The sequence below is a fragment of the Acyrthosiphon pisum genome, chromosome X (genome assembly GCF_005508785.2).
Source record: "Acyrthosiphon pisum isolate AL4f chromosome X, pea_aphid_22Mar2018_4r6ur, whole genome shotgun sequence".
NCBI lineage: Eukaryota > Metazoa > Arthropoda > Insecta > Hemiptera > Aphididae > Acyrthosiphon > Acyrthosiphon pisum.
In genome coordinates this window covers 65,398,211-65,412,931 of record NC_042493.1, presented here as the reverse complement: position 1 = coordinate 65,412,931, position 14,721 = coordinate 65,398,211, and the positions used below count along the sequence as shown (strand labels likewise).

Genomic DNA, 14,721 nt, shown 5'->3' with positions numbered 1-14,721 from the left:
ATTATATGATTTAATATAATTATTTATACTTGTTTTACAAGACTTTAAAATAGACTAATGTACCGATTAGAATTGTGTATAGATATTTTATAATATATATATATATATAATATATATACAATATACATTATGTTATTTAATGTTTTATACACTTGTGTTTATGTAGGTAGGTATGTTTCTATGGTAACACGTAAACTGCCTACATTGTATTATTTAGATTTCTTTGTGACTATTTGAAGCATTTCAATATTTTACTAGTCAATAACAATATTTCCAATACCATGAGTCCATCTCCAAAAGCTGTCGTACAAAGTATAATAACGTATTCCACTATATTCCGAGATAAAATAATACTAAACACATATTCTACACATTTATTTCATCCACTGAAATAGCTTTTGACAACTATGCAAAAAGTCAGTTGACATTCGTGCAGAACGTAGCAGAACTAGCATCCAAGCCTGCTTATATCGAATGTCTATACGAAAGCCACGTTGTCGAGATAGTCCTGCCATTAGTGACTAATATAAATCCTACCGTGAGAATGAATGCAGTTTTGTGTTTGGTAAGATTGGCAGGTAATAGCGAACCGTGCGCCAAACAAATAGTATGTTCAAAAAGTCTATTAAGTCGGTTACTAGGACAGCTTGTGAAGGAAAATGTAAGTCAACTTTTATGTGTATATACATATTGTAATTATAATAATTATAGACTACCTATATAGTATAATAATATAAATTACTAAGAGAACGTGTATTTTATGTATTACAAATTAACAAGTTATTGTACATTTGTACCTATTTTAAAAGAAGCATAAATTTGGGCTTATTTCCGTTAAAACGTGGTTTCAGTTTTACATATAATATACATTTATACCGTTTCCGCCCAAATAAAAAGGCTCGATTTCTGTTTCCACCGAAATGTGTTTGTTTGAAAATATGTTTCCGTTAAATATTGTTTGTGAACCATTTACTAGCATAAAAATGTAACTCTGAGGCCCTGAGGGATTCATTTAACATAAGACACTCTTTATTTTATTTTCTGAAAACAAACGTTTTTGAAAATATTTCTTTTGAATAATTTGAAGTCGTAAACAAAACAATATTTTTGGAAAACAATTATATTTTTTATCAATTATCGTTATAATTTTCTTAAGTATTTTAAACTTTTAAATTACGTCATATACATTTTTAATTTCAGAGTCCAAAGCAGAATAATTTTTGGAGTACTTTTGATCTATTAAATCAAATTTCGGGTAGGTAGTGTATTAGTTATATCTTATAATAAGTATTTTATGTTTGGATCAGCGAGTAGTGGGCCAAATTAATATTGAGGCGTACTATTGCACCACTCCATTCCAATTTACTAATAAATAGATAGTAGATACTTTACAAATACTTCTAAGTCCCTACTTATAAACTTGTTCAACATTTTATTTTTATGTAGGTACCTATCGAACACAAAAATATTTTCCTTTGAAAAAATGAAAAATATTGCTTTTTAACGACTTAGAATTATGTAAAAAAATATTTTTGAAAAAGTTAATAGTTTTTTAAATCAAGAGTGTCGTTAAACGGATCATCCGGTATATTGTGCACACAAAAATAATAATTTTCTAATCGTTAAATTATAGCATATTAATATTCAATAATGAACATAACAAAAATATATTTTGTATTTTATTTATTAATAAATATAATTATTGTTTTTTACAGGGATTGAAACCGTTTCAAATTTTAACGGTTACGGTTTTAGTTCTTGAGAACGGTCTTCTAAATTTTCTGGTTTTGGTTTAGGTTTTATGATCGGTTTTTAAATTTTTTTGGTTTTGGTTTCGATTTCAAAAAAGGTTTTTTAAATATTTTATCGGTTTTAAGAACAGTTTTAGAAAATTTTCGGTTTTTTGGGTTTTTGGAACAGTTTTTAAAAATTTCCATTTTATATTCCTGTCTATAATTACAGTAGACTTGGTTTTTATTATCTACCTATTAAATATTATAAGGACCGAGTCTAAAGCCCTGAAATATGGCTGCTTTATATAATTAGTGTACAATATACGATGTAACAAATTTACGTTCAGCGGAACTAATTTCGTGTTATTAACTTGAATATTTCGTACCTAGTTTAGGTGCCTACTTTTGCATTCAACATAATATTATGTTGTCACACTATATTATTAATTGTATCTGCAATTTTGAATCATAAGTTTAGTAATAATATATAAATTAATATTTCGTACCCAATACTCAGTAATTGCATCGGGATTTTTATCAATAAATCCGAACATAATAATTTCTTCGTATAAAATTACTAGAATTACATATAATATAATTAACTTTATGAAATTCAAAGAAACCGACATTAGTTTCAAATTTTAATCGGTTTTTCAAGAACGATACAAGAACGGTTTTTCAATTCTATGGTTTCGGTTTAGGTTTTGAAAACAGTTTTTTAAGGTCTTAGGTTTCGGTTATGGTTTTTTAAACGGTGTTCTAAAGCTTTTGGTTCCGGTTCCAGTTCCGGTGTTCAGAAATGAAAAAACCGCGGTTTTAACCGGTTTCGATCCCTGGACTTTTTTATAATACTATAGTACCCCTATCTGGATCGTAGGGGTACGCTGCATACCCCAAGAAAAGTTCTAATATTGCTACTTAAAGTTTTTGATTTATTTACAAATATTAGGTATTATAATAAAATTATTAATTACAAGTAAAATAATATTTAATATTATTTAATATTTTTTTTTATATATTTATTATATAACATTATTCTCATTATAGTATTATACACCTAACAAATAATAATAAAATGTAATGTTTACAAATTATTATTCTGTACCTATATAAATACCAGTGTAAATATATAATAATAATATTATAGTACCTATTTATTTGCTTTTCCAACTGATATTTAAGTTGAATTTTATTAGGTATAATTTGTTCATTGTCACACATTATGTTACCTATTTAAAACCTTATAAATATCACCCAATGGCCATTATTATTTGTTGCCGTGGGTTTAATTAATAAAAAATAAAATAATATCATATTAACTAATAAATCAAGCAAGAGTTAAAGATTTAGTACTAGGTACTAAAATTATTGTGCAATCAACACACTGTGGAAAAATCCTTTACGCACGCTTATAATTGTGAGGTGTAACTTATAGAGTTCATAAGTAAGAGTGAATATTGCAATCTATAGAAAATTTAAATAAGTATATAGGTATTTAATATTAAGTGCCTACTATAAACTATACAAAAATAATAAATATACTAAATAATAACTAAGGAAAATAATATCAAGATACTATATTTTATAATATAATATAGGTATTATATTATAAAATACTAATTTGAGTAGTATTCGTTTTATACATTATAGGTAAGAATGTGAGGCTAGGTAAATATAAATTCTTAACTTTCTAATAACCATAACCTAAGTTTTCTTACTACTCTAAATACTTCTAGTTCTTATTAAATTAAATTAAATATGAAATTAAAATAGATGCAAACTTTTTTTGATACCTATATTTGAAACAAAACCTAGCTTAACATAATTATATTATGATCTTATGTCTTTTTTTTATAGAAATATTATAAAAAAAACTGCATGAACCTTGTTAAAAATCTTAGTAAATATTCATCGGCAATTACTGAAATTGTGATTAAAGAATGCGGAGGAATAGATGCTATTTTTACATGCATGAAAGAATTTGATTCATTTGTCAGAGAAGCCGCTTTGCAAGCAATCACCTGCATTACCCGCATGGATGTGAAACTGTCACAACTAATCGTAGACTATGGTATTTATCAAAACCTATATTAAAATATGTTCTAAATTATTTTCATAGATTTGTATATCATTATAGATGATATTTAATTCATAAATTTGAATATTTCCACGAATATAAAAATTACGCATGGTCAAAAATCAAAGTGGGTTAAGCCAGATTTTTTTAAAATGATTTTAAAAATTATATTTCTAAACCATACTATAATTTGATTTTGAATATTTTTACGACCAATTTCCATAAGTTTTTGTTTTTTTCTTTAACAAAAAAATAATTAATGAATTCAGACAACTAGACGTGAGGCGGTGAGGGTAAATTAATGTGTTTCAGTAAAGTATAATGCTTTTTATTTTTGGTCGGCCGCGGTGACATTGACATGTGCACCTGCAGTGCGAGTGTAGTTTCCCGTACGTTGTGCTTAGACATGGCTTAGACAAACCGATACGCGTATGCAGCCGCACTTCACTTATAATATTATGATTTCAGGCTAATGACCTCAGTAGTTGAAGCCTTAACCCTGATAAAAAAAAATATTATGATTTACGGTTAAACATAACGAGTACAACTAAACATAAAATCCACGGGAGGTGGTAAGGAGATTGCATATTGCCTAAATATTGCCCCTTATTATATAGACAGGGTATTTACATTAAAAGTCAATACCACGAATACCGTAAAAATGTAGAATATAAAATTAGTGTATATATGTTGAAGATTCCATTGTGTTAAAAACAATAATATACCTAATGGTGAAAACTCCTTACAATTAATATTTTTCAGAATTACAACATTATTATAGCTAACTAAAATCGTTAGTTTTCGTTTATTCAACTCGTCAAAATTAGAACACCAAAAGTTTATAAAAAACAATATCGTGCCAATATATTTTTGATATTTTTATAAATCAGCAAAAGAAATTTATGAAGAAAATTAATTATTTCATTTTAACCGAGCATTAAATTTGTTTTCAATATTTATAGAAACAAAAACAAAAATAATTTGAAAATTTAAATTTCTTATAAATAGCTTAAAACTACTATAAATAGTTTGAAAATGTAATTTTGAATAGGTATAAAAATTTAAGTAATAGTGTCTAGTTAAATGTTAATAATAATTTAAATAATAATTTCTAGCCGTAAGATACTGGTATTTAATATTTTTCGACCTATGTAAACAATTTCAATTAAACAAAAGTACAACTGCACTGTTTTAGGTATGGATTAAATGTAATTTATTATCTATCATTACCATTTTTTTGTACTTAATACATTTGATAAAAAATTTTAATCTGGTACTTAATTTAATTTAAAAAAAATATAGTGGATGGTGCCCATATTTCCGAGGTCATCATGTTTATCTAAGTTATAATATAGATTACCTTGTTTTAATTCGGCCCTGTAAGGTTATTAATAATATAATATACCTACTTATAATTATTATATACCAAACACGTATAAACTGCTAGATAAAATATGAATACTTAGTACCTACTTAATCATAAATTTAAATTCAATTTAAGATTTCAAAATACGTATGTACGTCTTTGCTCAACAATTTTAGATCTAAATTTGAATGGAGTGCTGAATGTATTGGTTTTACAATAATAAGTGTGTTTTTTTTTTTAATTTTCTTTTGTGGTGATCATCAACTTTTGGAGAAGTAAAATAGCGATTTTTGTGGTTTTGAGAAATGTCGTCAAAATTCTAACTTAATTACTTTGATACAAGACATTTTGAAAATACATTGTCATGATTTTTTTTTTAAAGTAAGTATTTAAGTTAAAATTTACTATTTAGATGATATTTCTCAAAACCACAAAAATGTACAGACTGGAGCGTATTGTGTCTTAAGGAGTAATAATTAGGCAATTCATATGACGTTTACATTTTTTGAGCGATTTCTATGTGAATTGGTGTACCAAGGAATTTTAATGGAGGATGGAGCTAAATGGAGTAAATCAGAACTTGATATCCGATACCGTATATTATAGGACATAGGTCGTTATTACTCCATCTTGTAACTGTAATAAACTCTACAAATAATAAAATTGATAATATGCAAATTTTTCTTCAAAACCGTTTTCAGAAAATATATCATGGTTTGTACTTTTCCTTTTATTATATTAGATTTATACCTTAACAATACAGCCAATGGAGGGACTAAAACCTCCTTAGTCCCCCTCCTGGTTATGGAACTGTAGCGCACTGTGTGAATAATAAGCGATCATTAACGACAACGTGTATTCGATTAAAGCTGTCACGTCGTGACGGGCAAACGTGATGCAACTCACACACATGCGTACACATGTCAATACATTGCGAAAATGAAATAAATTCTTGTTTGCTATAAAACTACTAATAACAGTAATACTTCCTGAAGTTCGATTGTAATTTCGAAAAATTGGTTGGAATTTATAAGCTTCTAGACTGTGCTCTTTAGGAATCACTTTTTTGATTTAAAATCAGATGTGCCCAAAATAAATACAAATGCAAAGCAATTATTTTAAATATTATTATATATCTATTTAAGTAAAATGCCCACACACAAACATATTTATAACTCTAGAATAACATACATGTTTTGGATTTTCAGGCGTACTACCTCAAATTGTTCTATGTTTAAAAGAACAACAACAAAGCTTAAAATTATATGCTTTATCTGCATTAGACGAGATGGCCAAAAATAACGAAGATTTAGCTTTAAAAATTGTGGATGTACCAACTCTACCTCATGTGATAATTTTTTTAATGCCTAACTTTGTTGATAAAAAAGTTCAGGTATATAACAATATTTTAATTTTCATTATAATTGATTATTTTTAAGACATAAAACTACATTACACTGCCTTATTGTTCAAAATAATATTCCTAATGAATTAAGAAGACGTCACACTCACATGTGTTATCTCCGTTTTACAAAGTTACAACATAGCAAGAACTGTTTTGCGCGTGACAACTTTCCTTCCTCTGTATTTATAGTAGAATTACCAAAATTCCACAACGCATAGGGAAGAACATTATCTGTGTCGTAGTGTGTGTCATAGTGTCTGTGTGTTTTTAGTTTTTTTGATAGCAGTAACCAATTTTTAATAACTAAATGAAAAAAACAAAAAAACCTAATGTGTTCTCAAACTGATAAATTTAAATTTATTTATGTTATCCGAATAATTAATACAATAAGACACAGATAAAGTTCTTCCCAATGCGTTGTGGAATTTGGTAATTCTATTATAAATACGAGGGTTTCCGTTTTCCACCAAAAGTTATATTCCGATTTCCACCAAACAAAATTAATAAATTATTTGGGATATTTTTTGAGCCTGAACTTCAATTCATCAAATATTAATGATTACAATGTACACGCCTCGCCTTGTATCACAGACTACTAATATATTGATCATATTAAAATATTAAACACATATAGAATTAAACGAATATTACTTAGTAGATATAACAGTACCTATAAATATTAATATTTATAATTAGAAACATTAAATAGGAATATAACATTTGGCGGAAAACGATTATGGTGATAACCGATGAGTCATTTTGGTGGAGACCTGTTACACCCATAAATACAGAGAGAGTAAAATTGTCCCGGGCTAGACAGTTTTTCCTATGTTGTACATTTGTAAGCCGGAGACAAAACATTCGGGTCTTCTCAAACTTTTCGCCGTGTTTGCTAAACAAATTATTCAGTTTACATTTCATTTAATTGAGTATATTAAATATTAAAAAAATATCATATATCCTAAGTGATTATTTTTAAAACGATTCACAATTGGGCTAGGTATTTCTCATAGAATATCATGTTATTTTAGAAATCTTTAATACCATATTTTTCATAATTATTTTAAATCAATATTAATTAATAATTTTTAAATATACATTTAAACCTTCAAATAGAATCTATTATATCTAATAATGTCAGCATGTATTAATTTAGTATCTATTGTACCTACTAAAGGTTTAATAATTATAATTTATTATCTTTAATAATAATTATTATGAATAGAAAAATATAATATTAAACAATAAATGTTTACTTCTCCATAAGGTGCACCTTATGGACTATGATTCCATTGTAACTAAATTCGATGTTTAAAGGTAAAATATATGTTTGAGTATGAACTAAAGTTTACCTAGCTCCTATCCATATATATATATGTAAGTATATCTATATACCTACAGCGTGATATTCTAACTAAATAATGCTTACCCCATTTTTGTGTTTAAATTCAGAGGGTTAGAATTTTTAAGTGTAGGTACGTAGTTCAAGATGATGTTTTCGAAAACTTCGATGATTTTTTTGAAAGCGTCGACGCATTGTAGTCAAAATTTGGACAAAAAGTAGGATTTTTAGTATTTTATAAAGTAGAATAACTCAGAAACATTGTATTCAATTTTGGTTTACAATGCCTAACAACTTTCAGAAAAATCACCTTTTTTATTAAAATATTTAGGTTTTCATTTGAAAAATCAATGTTACGATTAGGTACCACAGGATCTTTAAATGCTGTGAAAATTTTTAAGTATTCGAAACATCGTCTACACTTAAAAATTCCAAAAATCCGAATCTGAATTATGAATAATTTGTAGTTTTATATAAACATAAAAATAAGGCAAACATTAGGGCGTATTCATAATATACAAAAATAATAAAATAATTACATACTATAATATGTTTTAATTTTTTTTTTAAACAATTTTTATCTTATTAGAAAAGTGCATTGATATTAATAAAAAACATTGTTAAGCATTCGTTATACTTAACTGAACATGCAATTGAGTCAAACTTATTCCCAGAAATATTGCTTTTGATGGCGCATCCAGACGAATCGATACGTAACAATTCGGCTAAAGTAATTCGCGAAGTAGTACAACATAGCGTTCAGGTACAAATGTGTTATACAGATCAGTATTTTATTAATCTATATATGTCGAAACCACTTAAATTTTTTAATTAAATCAATATATTAGATTATAATAAATTCACTTCCTATTGTTAATTATTTATCATTATATGAGAATTATATCATAATATATATTTTTATAATATATTTTATAATGTATTGCTTTGTGTTCATGAGTAAGTGATAATTTACCTAATATTAATATCGTACACCTATAACCGAGTGCACACACATTTAACACCATATTATTCTTATTTAATCGTTTATAAAATACATAAATACATAATATATAATTTTTTTTTTGTTTTTATAGATTGCTCAAATGGTTGTTAATAGTGGTGGAATAGATAAGCTGTTAAATGTTATTTCGTGTAGCGAAGAGTTGTCTCCCAATCCTGCTGTACACGCTTTGGGATACATTGCAGCAATGTCGCCAAAACTTGCATCAGCCATAATTCAATCCCAGGTTTAAATGCATTTTTTAATTGGTTTAATTGTACATATAATAGAAGTAATCTATTAACTATATATATATATGTATATATATATATAAGGTATTGATGCATTTGACTGCTATTTTAAGAAGTGATACGGACAAATTAACAAAAGCTGGGACTGTTTGGACGTTAGGCATGATAGGACAACACAGTGCTGAACATGCGAGATCTATTTGCTCTTGTGATGCTATAACCAATATTATAAATGTAAGATAAAAATACAAAAATTATTTATTGTAATATTTGTGTATAATAGGTATTCATTATTTATTTAGGTTTATTTGGATTCAGGTATAGAAAGTGAGAGCAGACACAAATGTATAGTTGCTCTAGAACAAATATTGAAAAAATGCGATGATTATAATGTACTAGACAAATTGTTAATACCGTCGACTCCTACCGAAATAATGATATACATACTTGAAAAAATAAGCATAGTAATAAGTATTTATTAATTAACATTTTATTTCATATTTGTCTATAATTATTATATTATGCGTGTCACATGAAATTACATATTATAATGTGATTAATTTAACGTTATTAGAGTTATTAGAAATGTCTCACGTTAAATTTAATTATTTTCTTACTGAACAAGTTTTATGGAATAATCATGTAGGTAGGTACCTACCTAATTTGAAAATGTTGGTAAGGTTTGAAAATTGTCTATTTATATAACCTATTATAACAATCAATTACAAAATTAATCTAAATTAATAAATAGGTACACATACACATATAAAATTAACATTGGATAATTGCTTTTTAGAAAATTATAATCGTTGAATGTATTACAGATATTACCTAAAAATTCTCAAGCACGACGGACTTTTATTACTAATGGCCATTTGAAAATGATCCAAAATATTAACCCAGAGGTAAATTCAGAATTATTTCAGGTCATCAAGGCGATAAATTGTTGTTTCCCAGAAGATATAATACAGTAAGATAAAAATATGATTTTTATTTTTCACTTTGAATTGAAATATTTATTATACTACATACGACTTATATCTTATAAACTAGAATGGTAGCTGGAGACTTCCCGGAAACAGTTATGAAAACAGTGGACAAGTATGTACCACAAAGTGAATGTTTGTTTTTTAATCGTCAATTAAAAAGTGATGAACAACTGCATAAATCCTATTCTACTTCAAAAACACCTTTATCCGGCGAAGAATCCTCCTTTAAATAATTTTTCATAAATTTGATTAACTATATTTAAAATAATAAAAAAACTGCAACATGAATGTCCATAATAAAAGTATTTTTACAATTTTCTAATATCAATTTAATAACTCTAAATTATTTTTGGATGATGAAATCAATGACGCAACGTGTTTGTGTAGTATTTATTTCATATTATTATTTAATTTTATATTTATTGACGTAAGTTATCCAATTATTGTATGTTTGTGATGATTACACAACTTGTCTAAAAATACGTTTCCATTTAGTGTTTGGTAATATCATATCAGTATATCACATATAGGTAATATTATATATTATTATTAATTGTGTTATGTCGTATATTATATAATATTAATGTTCATTTCCAACGTAATGGCTAACTGGCAAATGCAAACTACAAACCACTACCTAATTGTATATAGGCTCGATGCTAGGGGCTCATAATTGGGTCAAAATATGGTAAAACAAAATTTATTGTTTTGCACTTTATATTAGGGAAATTAAGGTTTCTAGGTTTGGTATATCAACTGAGTTCCGCGCCGCGCCACGCGCCATGCACCATGGGATCCCGGCTTTATAGTATCTAAGTTACTAATTTTAATTTCATATACCTACCAAATTATACATTATAATTCATAGGAAATTTTTTTATATTGATTTTATTGGAAGGTACAAAGATATTATAATTTGACATATATTTTTTTTAATCCTGCATTATTCACTATGTACAATGTTTATATATTTTACTCCCCTGATAAAGTAATACATTGTATGTACATTTAATAACAGAACAAATATTCAAATATGCATAGGTATTATAATATATTATAATCTATTCAAGTTGAAAAAAACAGATTACAGAGATAAATTTAGTATATCTCTTCTGGTTTATAGTCAAACTTTCATTTTTTAGTTACATTTTCTTACTGTCTATCATTTTTTTAAACAAAAATCTCAGTTTATTTTACATAAATTTATAGGCATAAGCATATTTTATAGTTTGAATAATTTAAAAATGTAAATTACATTATAAGAGGACGTCGCACCCGCGCGTGTCTCCGCCTTACACATGGATGACAGCAAATTTTCGTTCGCCAATTTCAATTGTGTGCTGTTAGTGTTGATATTAGTGTGAATTGACCTATTATCAAACTTTTAGGTAACAAGATTATCTGTGTTCCCTCGTTGGTTTTTTACGATATTTTAACTTTTAAGTGAATTATGAGCATTTTCAAACATAAATATTTTACATACTCATAAATCACTTAAAAATTAAAATATCGTAAAAAAAACCAACGAGAGAATACAAATAATGTTGTTACTTAGAAGTTTGATAATAAGTCAATTCACTCTAACATCAAAACTGAGAGCTCCCTATTCAAACTAGCGAACGAAAATATGTTATGTTGTACGTGTGTAAGACGGAAACAACACATATGCGGGTGCAACGTCCTCTTAAGCTACAAATTTCTTACCATTCGTTACTTATTTCTACTATTACATATTAAAATATGACCTAATCAAATGTTATATTACATTTGATAGGTAGATACTAGGTAGTAGGCAGTACTGCAGTAGGTACATCCATAAATCAGATACGTTCATAATTTTGTATGTCTGCAGTTTATAAATTATAATATGTAAATACAAATATGAATACAATGATTCTACCTATTATTATTATTAACTACCTTTATTGGCTTTATACCTAATACATTTTTTTCGTGTGGTTTCTTAACTGAGGTGGGAACCACTATAGTATTACTTCCAACTCAGTTGCATCGTTCATTGAACAATAAATAATACTAATAATATTCATAGTAAAATACAAGTCACAAATATAGAAATACTAATATAACAAACGTCATGGTAGCCGGATCTATCATGTCATAATAAAAAATAAATTTACAACAATAGGTGAAGCTATATTACGATCTCCCCGCGAGTTGACTCGTACGCTCTTTGTCCTCCTTAACGAACAAGAAGTCCTCTACTAACTTATAGAAGATTATAAGATTCTTCAGCATCTGGAGAGTCGTAGCCCTGTCAAGCATGTATGTAGGAAAGTCCGAAAAAGTTCGAACACAGGTCCACAAAGTAAATCTGGCATATCTTCTGTGGTCAAAGGACGCCCATAGTGCGCGTGCACATCAGCCCTCATTGCGTCCCACCTCTGGAATTGGAACAAAGTGTGTTCAGCAGTGTCTCTGGTGCTGGGGCAGTCCAAACAGTGTGGGCAGCGGCCCTGCTCGTGTGGCGAAGGTAGTACTAAAAACAGCCGTGACCCTGTGTCATGTGAAACATCAGTGGTATCTTCAGGAGGGTCCTATCAGCCCACCTCCTGGCATCTGGGATAAGGCGGCTAGTCCATGCAGCTTTAGATGTAATCCTCCAACGCACATATGCCACTCTTGGATCGTGGCCTTGCGCTCAATGCTTCTCACCGTGGCTCGTGAAACACAGGCGCCATTGGCAAGTACAACTTGTGTGTATCGCTTACGGATGCGAAGCCTTTCCGCGGCCAACAAATCAGCGGGAGGCATGTCAGCCAGCAGGAGTGAGGCGTCTTCACCTGATACGGTTCTGTACGCCCTAAATACCATACCTATATAATACCTTAATACATGAATATTATGTTGGTTCACAATATTAAACTAAAACATGAATGACAACAAAAAAACGTTAATCGTTCGTGGAACATATAGGTAGTATGTTCAAACCACAAGTACTAGTAATTAGTAGGCATTATTTTAGAATTCCAATTGATACAATATAAAAACATATACTGTATAATGTGCTAGGTATGTAATTGTGCAGTATAATACACCTATATGACTATATCAGTAGGATAATAAGTATTTAAAATTGTTGATAGGTAATAACTTTAAAGTAATAATAATAATATAATACACGCACGACGCACAGATTTAAGTATAACTAAAAATAGCAAATTATTTAAACAATTATCATCAAAGTGCAAGAGCAGTGTTCAAAAAACAAAATTGCTTCGTTCAAGATATTTTCAAATATGGAATTACATTTATTTTAGTAATATATGGTGCCCAAAAACAAGTGGTCTCCATCGATAATTACAGATATATAACATTTGCTAAGCTAACTAGAAATAATAAACCTGCGAAATTATCATCTCTACCACCAACAAATAGCGCTACCCAACAGAATCTGCTTCGAGTTTATTACCAGGTAAAAATTTGGTTGGGTAACAAATTAAACCCGGAAAAGTGAGAGGGGGTGGGGTGGATAATGAATAACAATGTTTTGGAGCCTATAATGATATTGTTACCACCCGCAAGCGATGAATTGGTGAATATGATTTTTTATAACTGTAAAAAAGGCTGTGGTACTAACTGTAGTTGCAAAAAAAATTGGCATCAAATGGTCGATTATAAGTGGACATTGTCGTGGGCAGTCATGTTTCAATTCAAGTTCCGACAATGCTTTAGATGACAATATAGACTCACTTGACGTTTTGTCAGCGGATTTACCGGAAGAAGACAATACATATAATTTTGAAAAAAATGAAGAAGATGAAAATGACGAAGAAGAAGAAGAAATGTATGAAGACGAGAGCGATGTTAATGATTAGGTAGGTAATAATAATTTAAATGTAATATTTATTACTTTGTTTTGACGATTAGATAACTATGATACCTATAATAATTATTGTTGACTACATGGACTAGGCCTACCGAGGAAACCATGAAAAAAAAACCGCACTATGCTTCTAGGTACCTCAATGGTGGTGCGGAAACGAATGCATTCTTATTATCGTTATTATAATATAATATAATCTAATATATAAAATTCTCGTGTCACAATATTAGTTACCATACTCCTCCGAAACGGCTTGACAGACTTTTATGATATTTTATATGCATATTCAGTAGGTTTGAGGATCGGCTACTATCTATTTTTCATACCCCTAAGTGATATGAATAGTCCAGAAAAAAATAAAAATAATATTATTATTAAAATAATAATATTGTATTATATTATATTGGTTGCTATTGGTTAATCGGGCATGTTTGTTGATTTGTATTATTATTTTTTGTTGATATATATATATATTAATGAATGTTTGTGTGTAGATTAGACCTCTGGGAAGAAGATAGGCTAATTTAAAAAAGGTTAAATTTTGTTTTCTTTTATTCATCCGGTTTTAGTACGTTAGGTTAGGTTAGGATTTTGTATTAATTGATAATATTAATCCACCGTATGTGGAATTAAGTAAAAACGACAAACTTGGTATAACTTTGATACTTTAGAGTTAATTCTTACACTTACGTACAAACAGCATGGGGTCCGCGA

The 14,721-nt window shown here is 28.3% G+C and overlaps 1 protein-coding gene across 1 annotated transcript; it reads left to right on the top strand.

Annotated features, from left to right (window-relative positions):
• The first annotated feature begins 187 nt into the window (after positions 1-187).
• LOC100166846 (sperm-associated antigen 6-like) lies at positions 188-10,450 on the top strand. The gene is made up of 10 exons (XM_029485657.1): positions 188-312; positions 396-661; positions 3,591-3,804; positions 6,385-6,569; positions 8,513-8,686; positions 9,018-9,170; positions 9,259-9,408; positions 9,477-9,638; positions 9,999-10,144; positions 10,228-10,450. Exons 1-10 carry the CDS (start codon positions 282-284, stop codon positions 10,394-10,396), a joined length of 1,650 nt encoding a protein of 549 aa, XP_029341517.1. The 5' UTR covers positions 188-281; the 3' UTR covers positions 10,397-10,450.
• The last annotated feature ends 4,271 nt before the right edge of the window (positions 10,451-14,721 follow it).

What these genes read in the sequence shown, in the direction of transcription:
- LOC100166846 (XM_029485657.1), top strand. Translation starts at nt 282, where the DNA reads ATGAGTCCATCTCCAAAAGCTGTCGTACAAA. An exon ending in CTATAACCAATATTATAAAT is followed by an intron (nt 9,409 to 9,476) that starts GTAAGATAAAAA and finishes TTATTTATTTAG; the next exon opens with GTTTATTTGGATTCAGGTAT. An exon ending in TTCCCAGAAGATATAATACA is followed by an intron (nt 10,145 to 10,227) that starts GTAAGATAAAAA and finishes CTTATAAACTAG; the next exon opens with AATGGTAGCTGGAGACTTCC.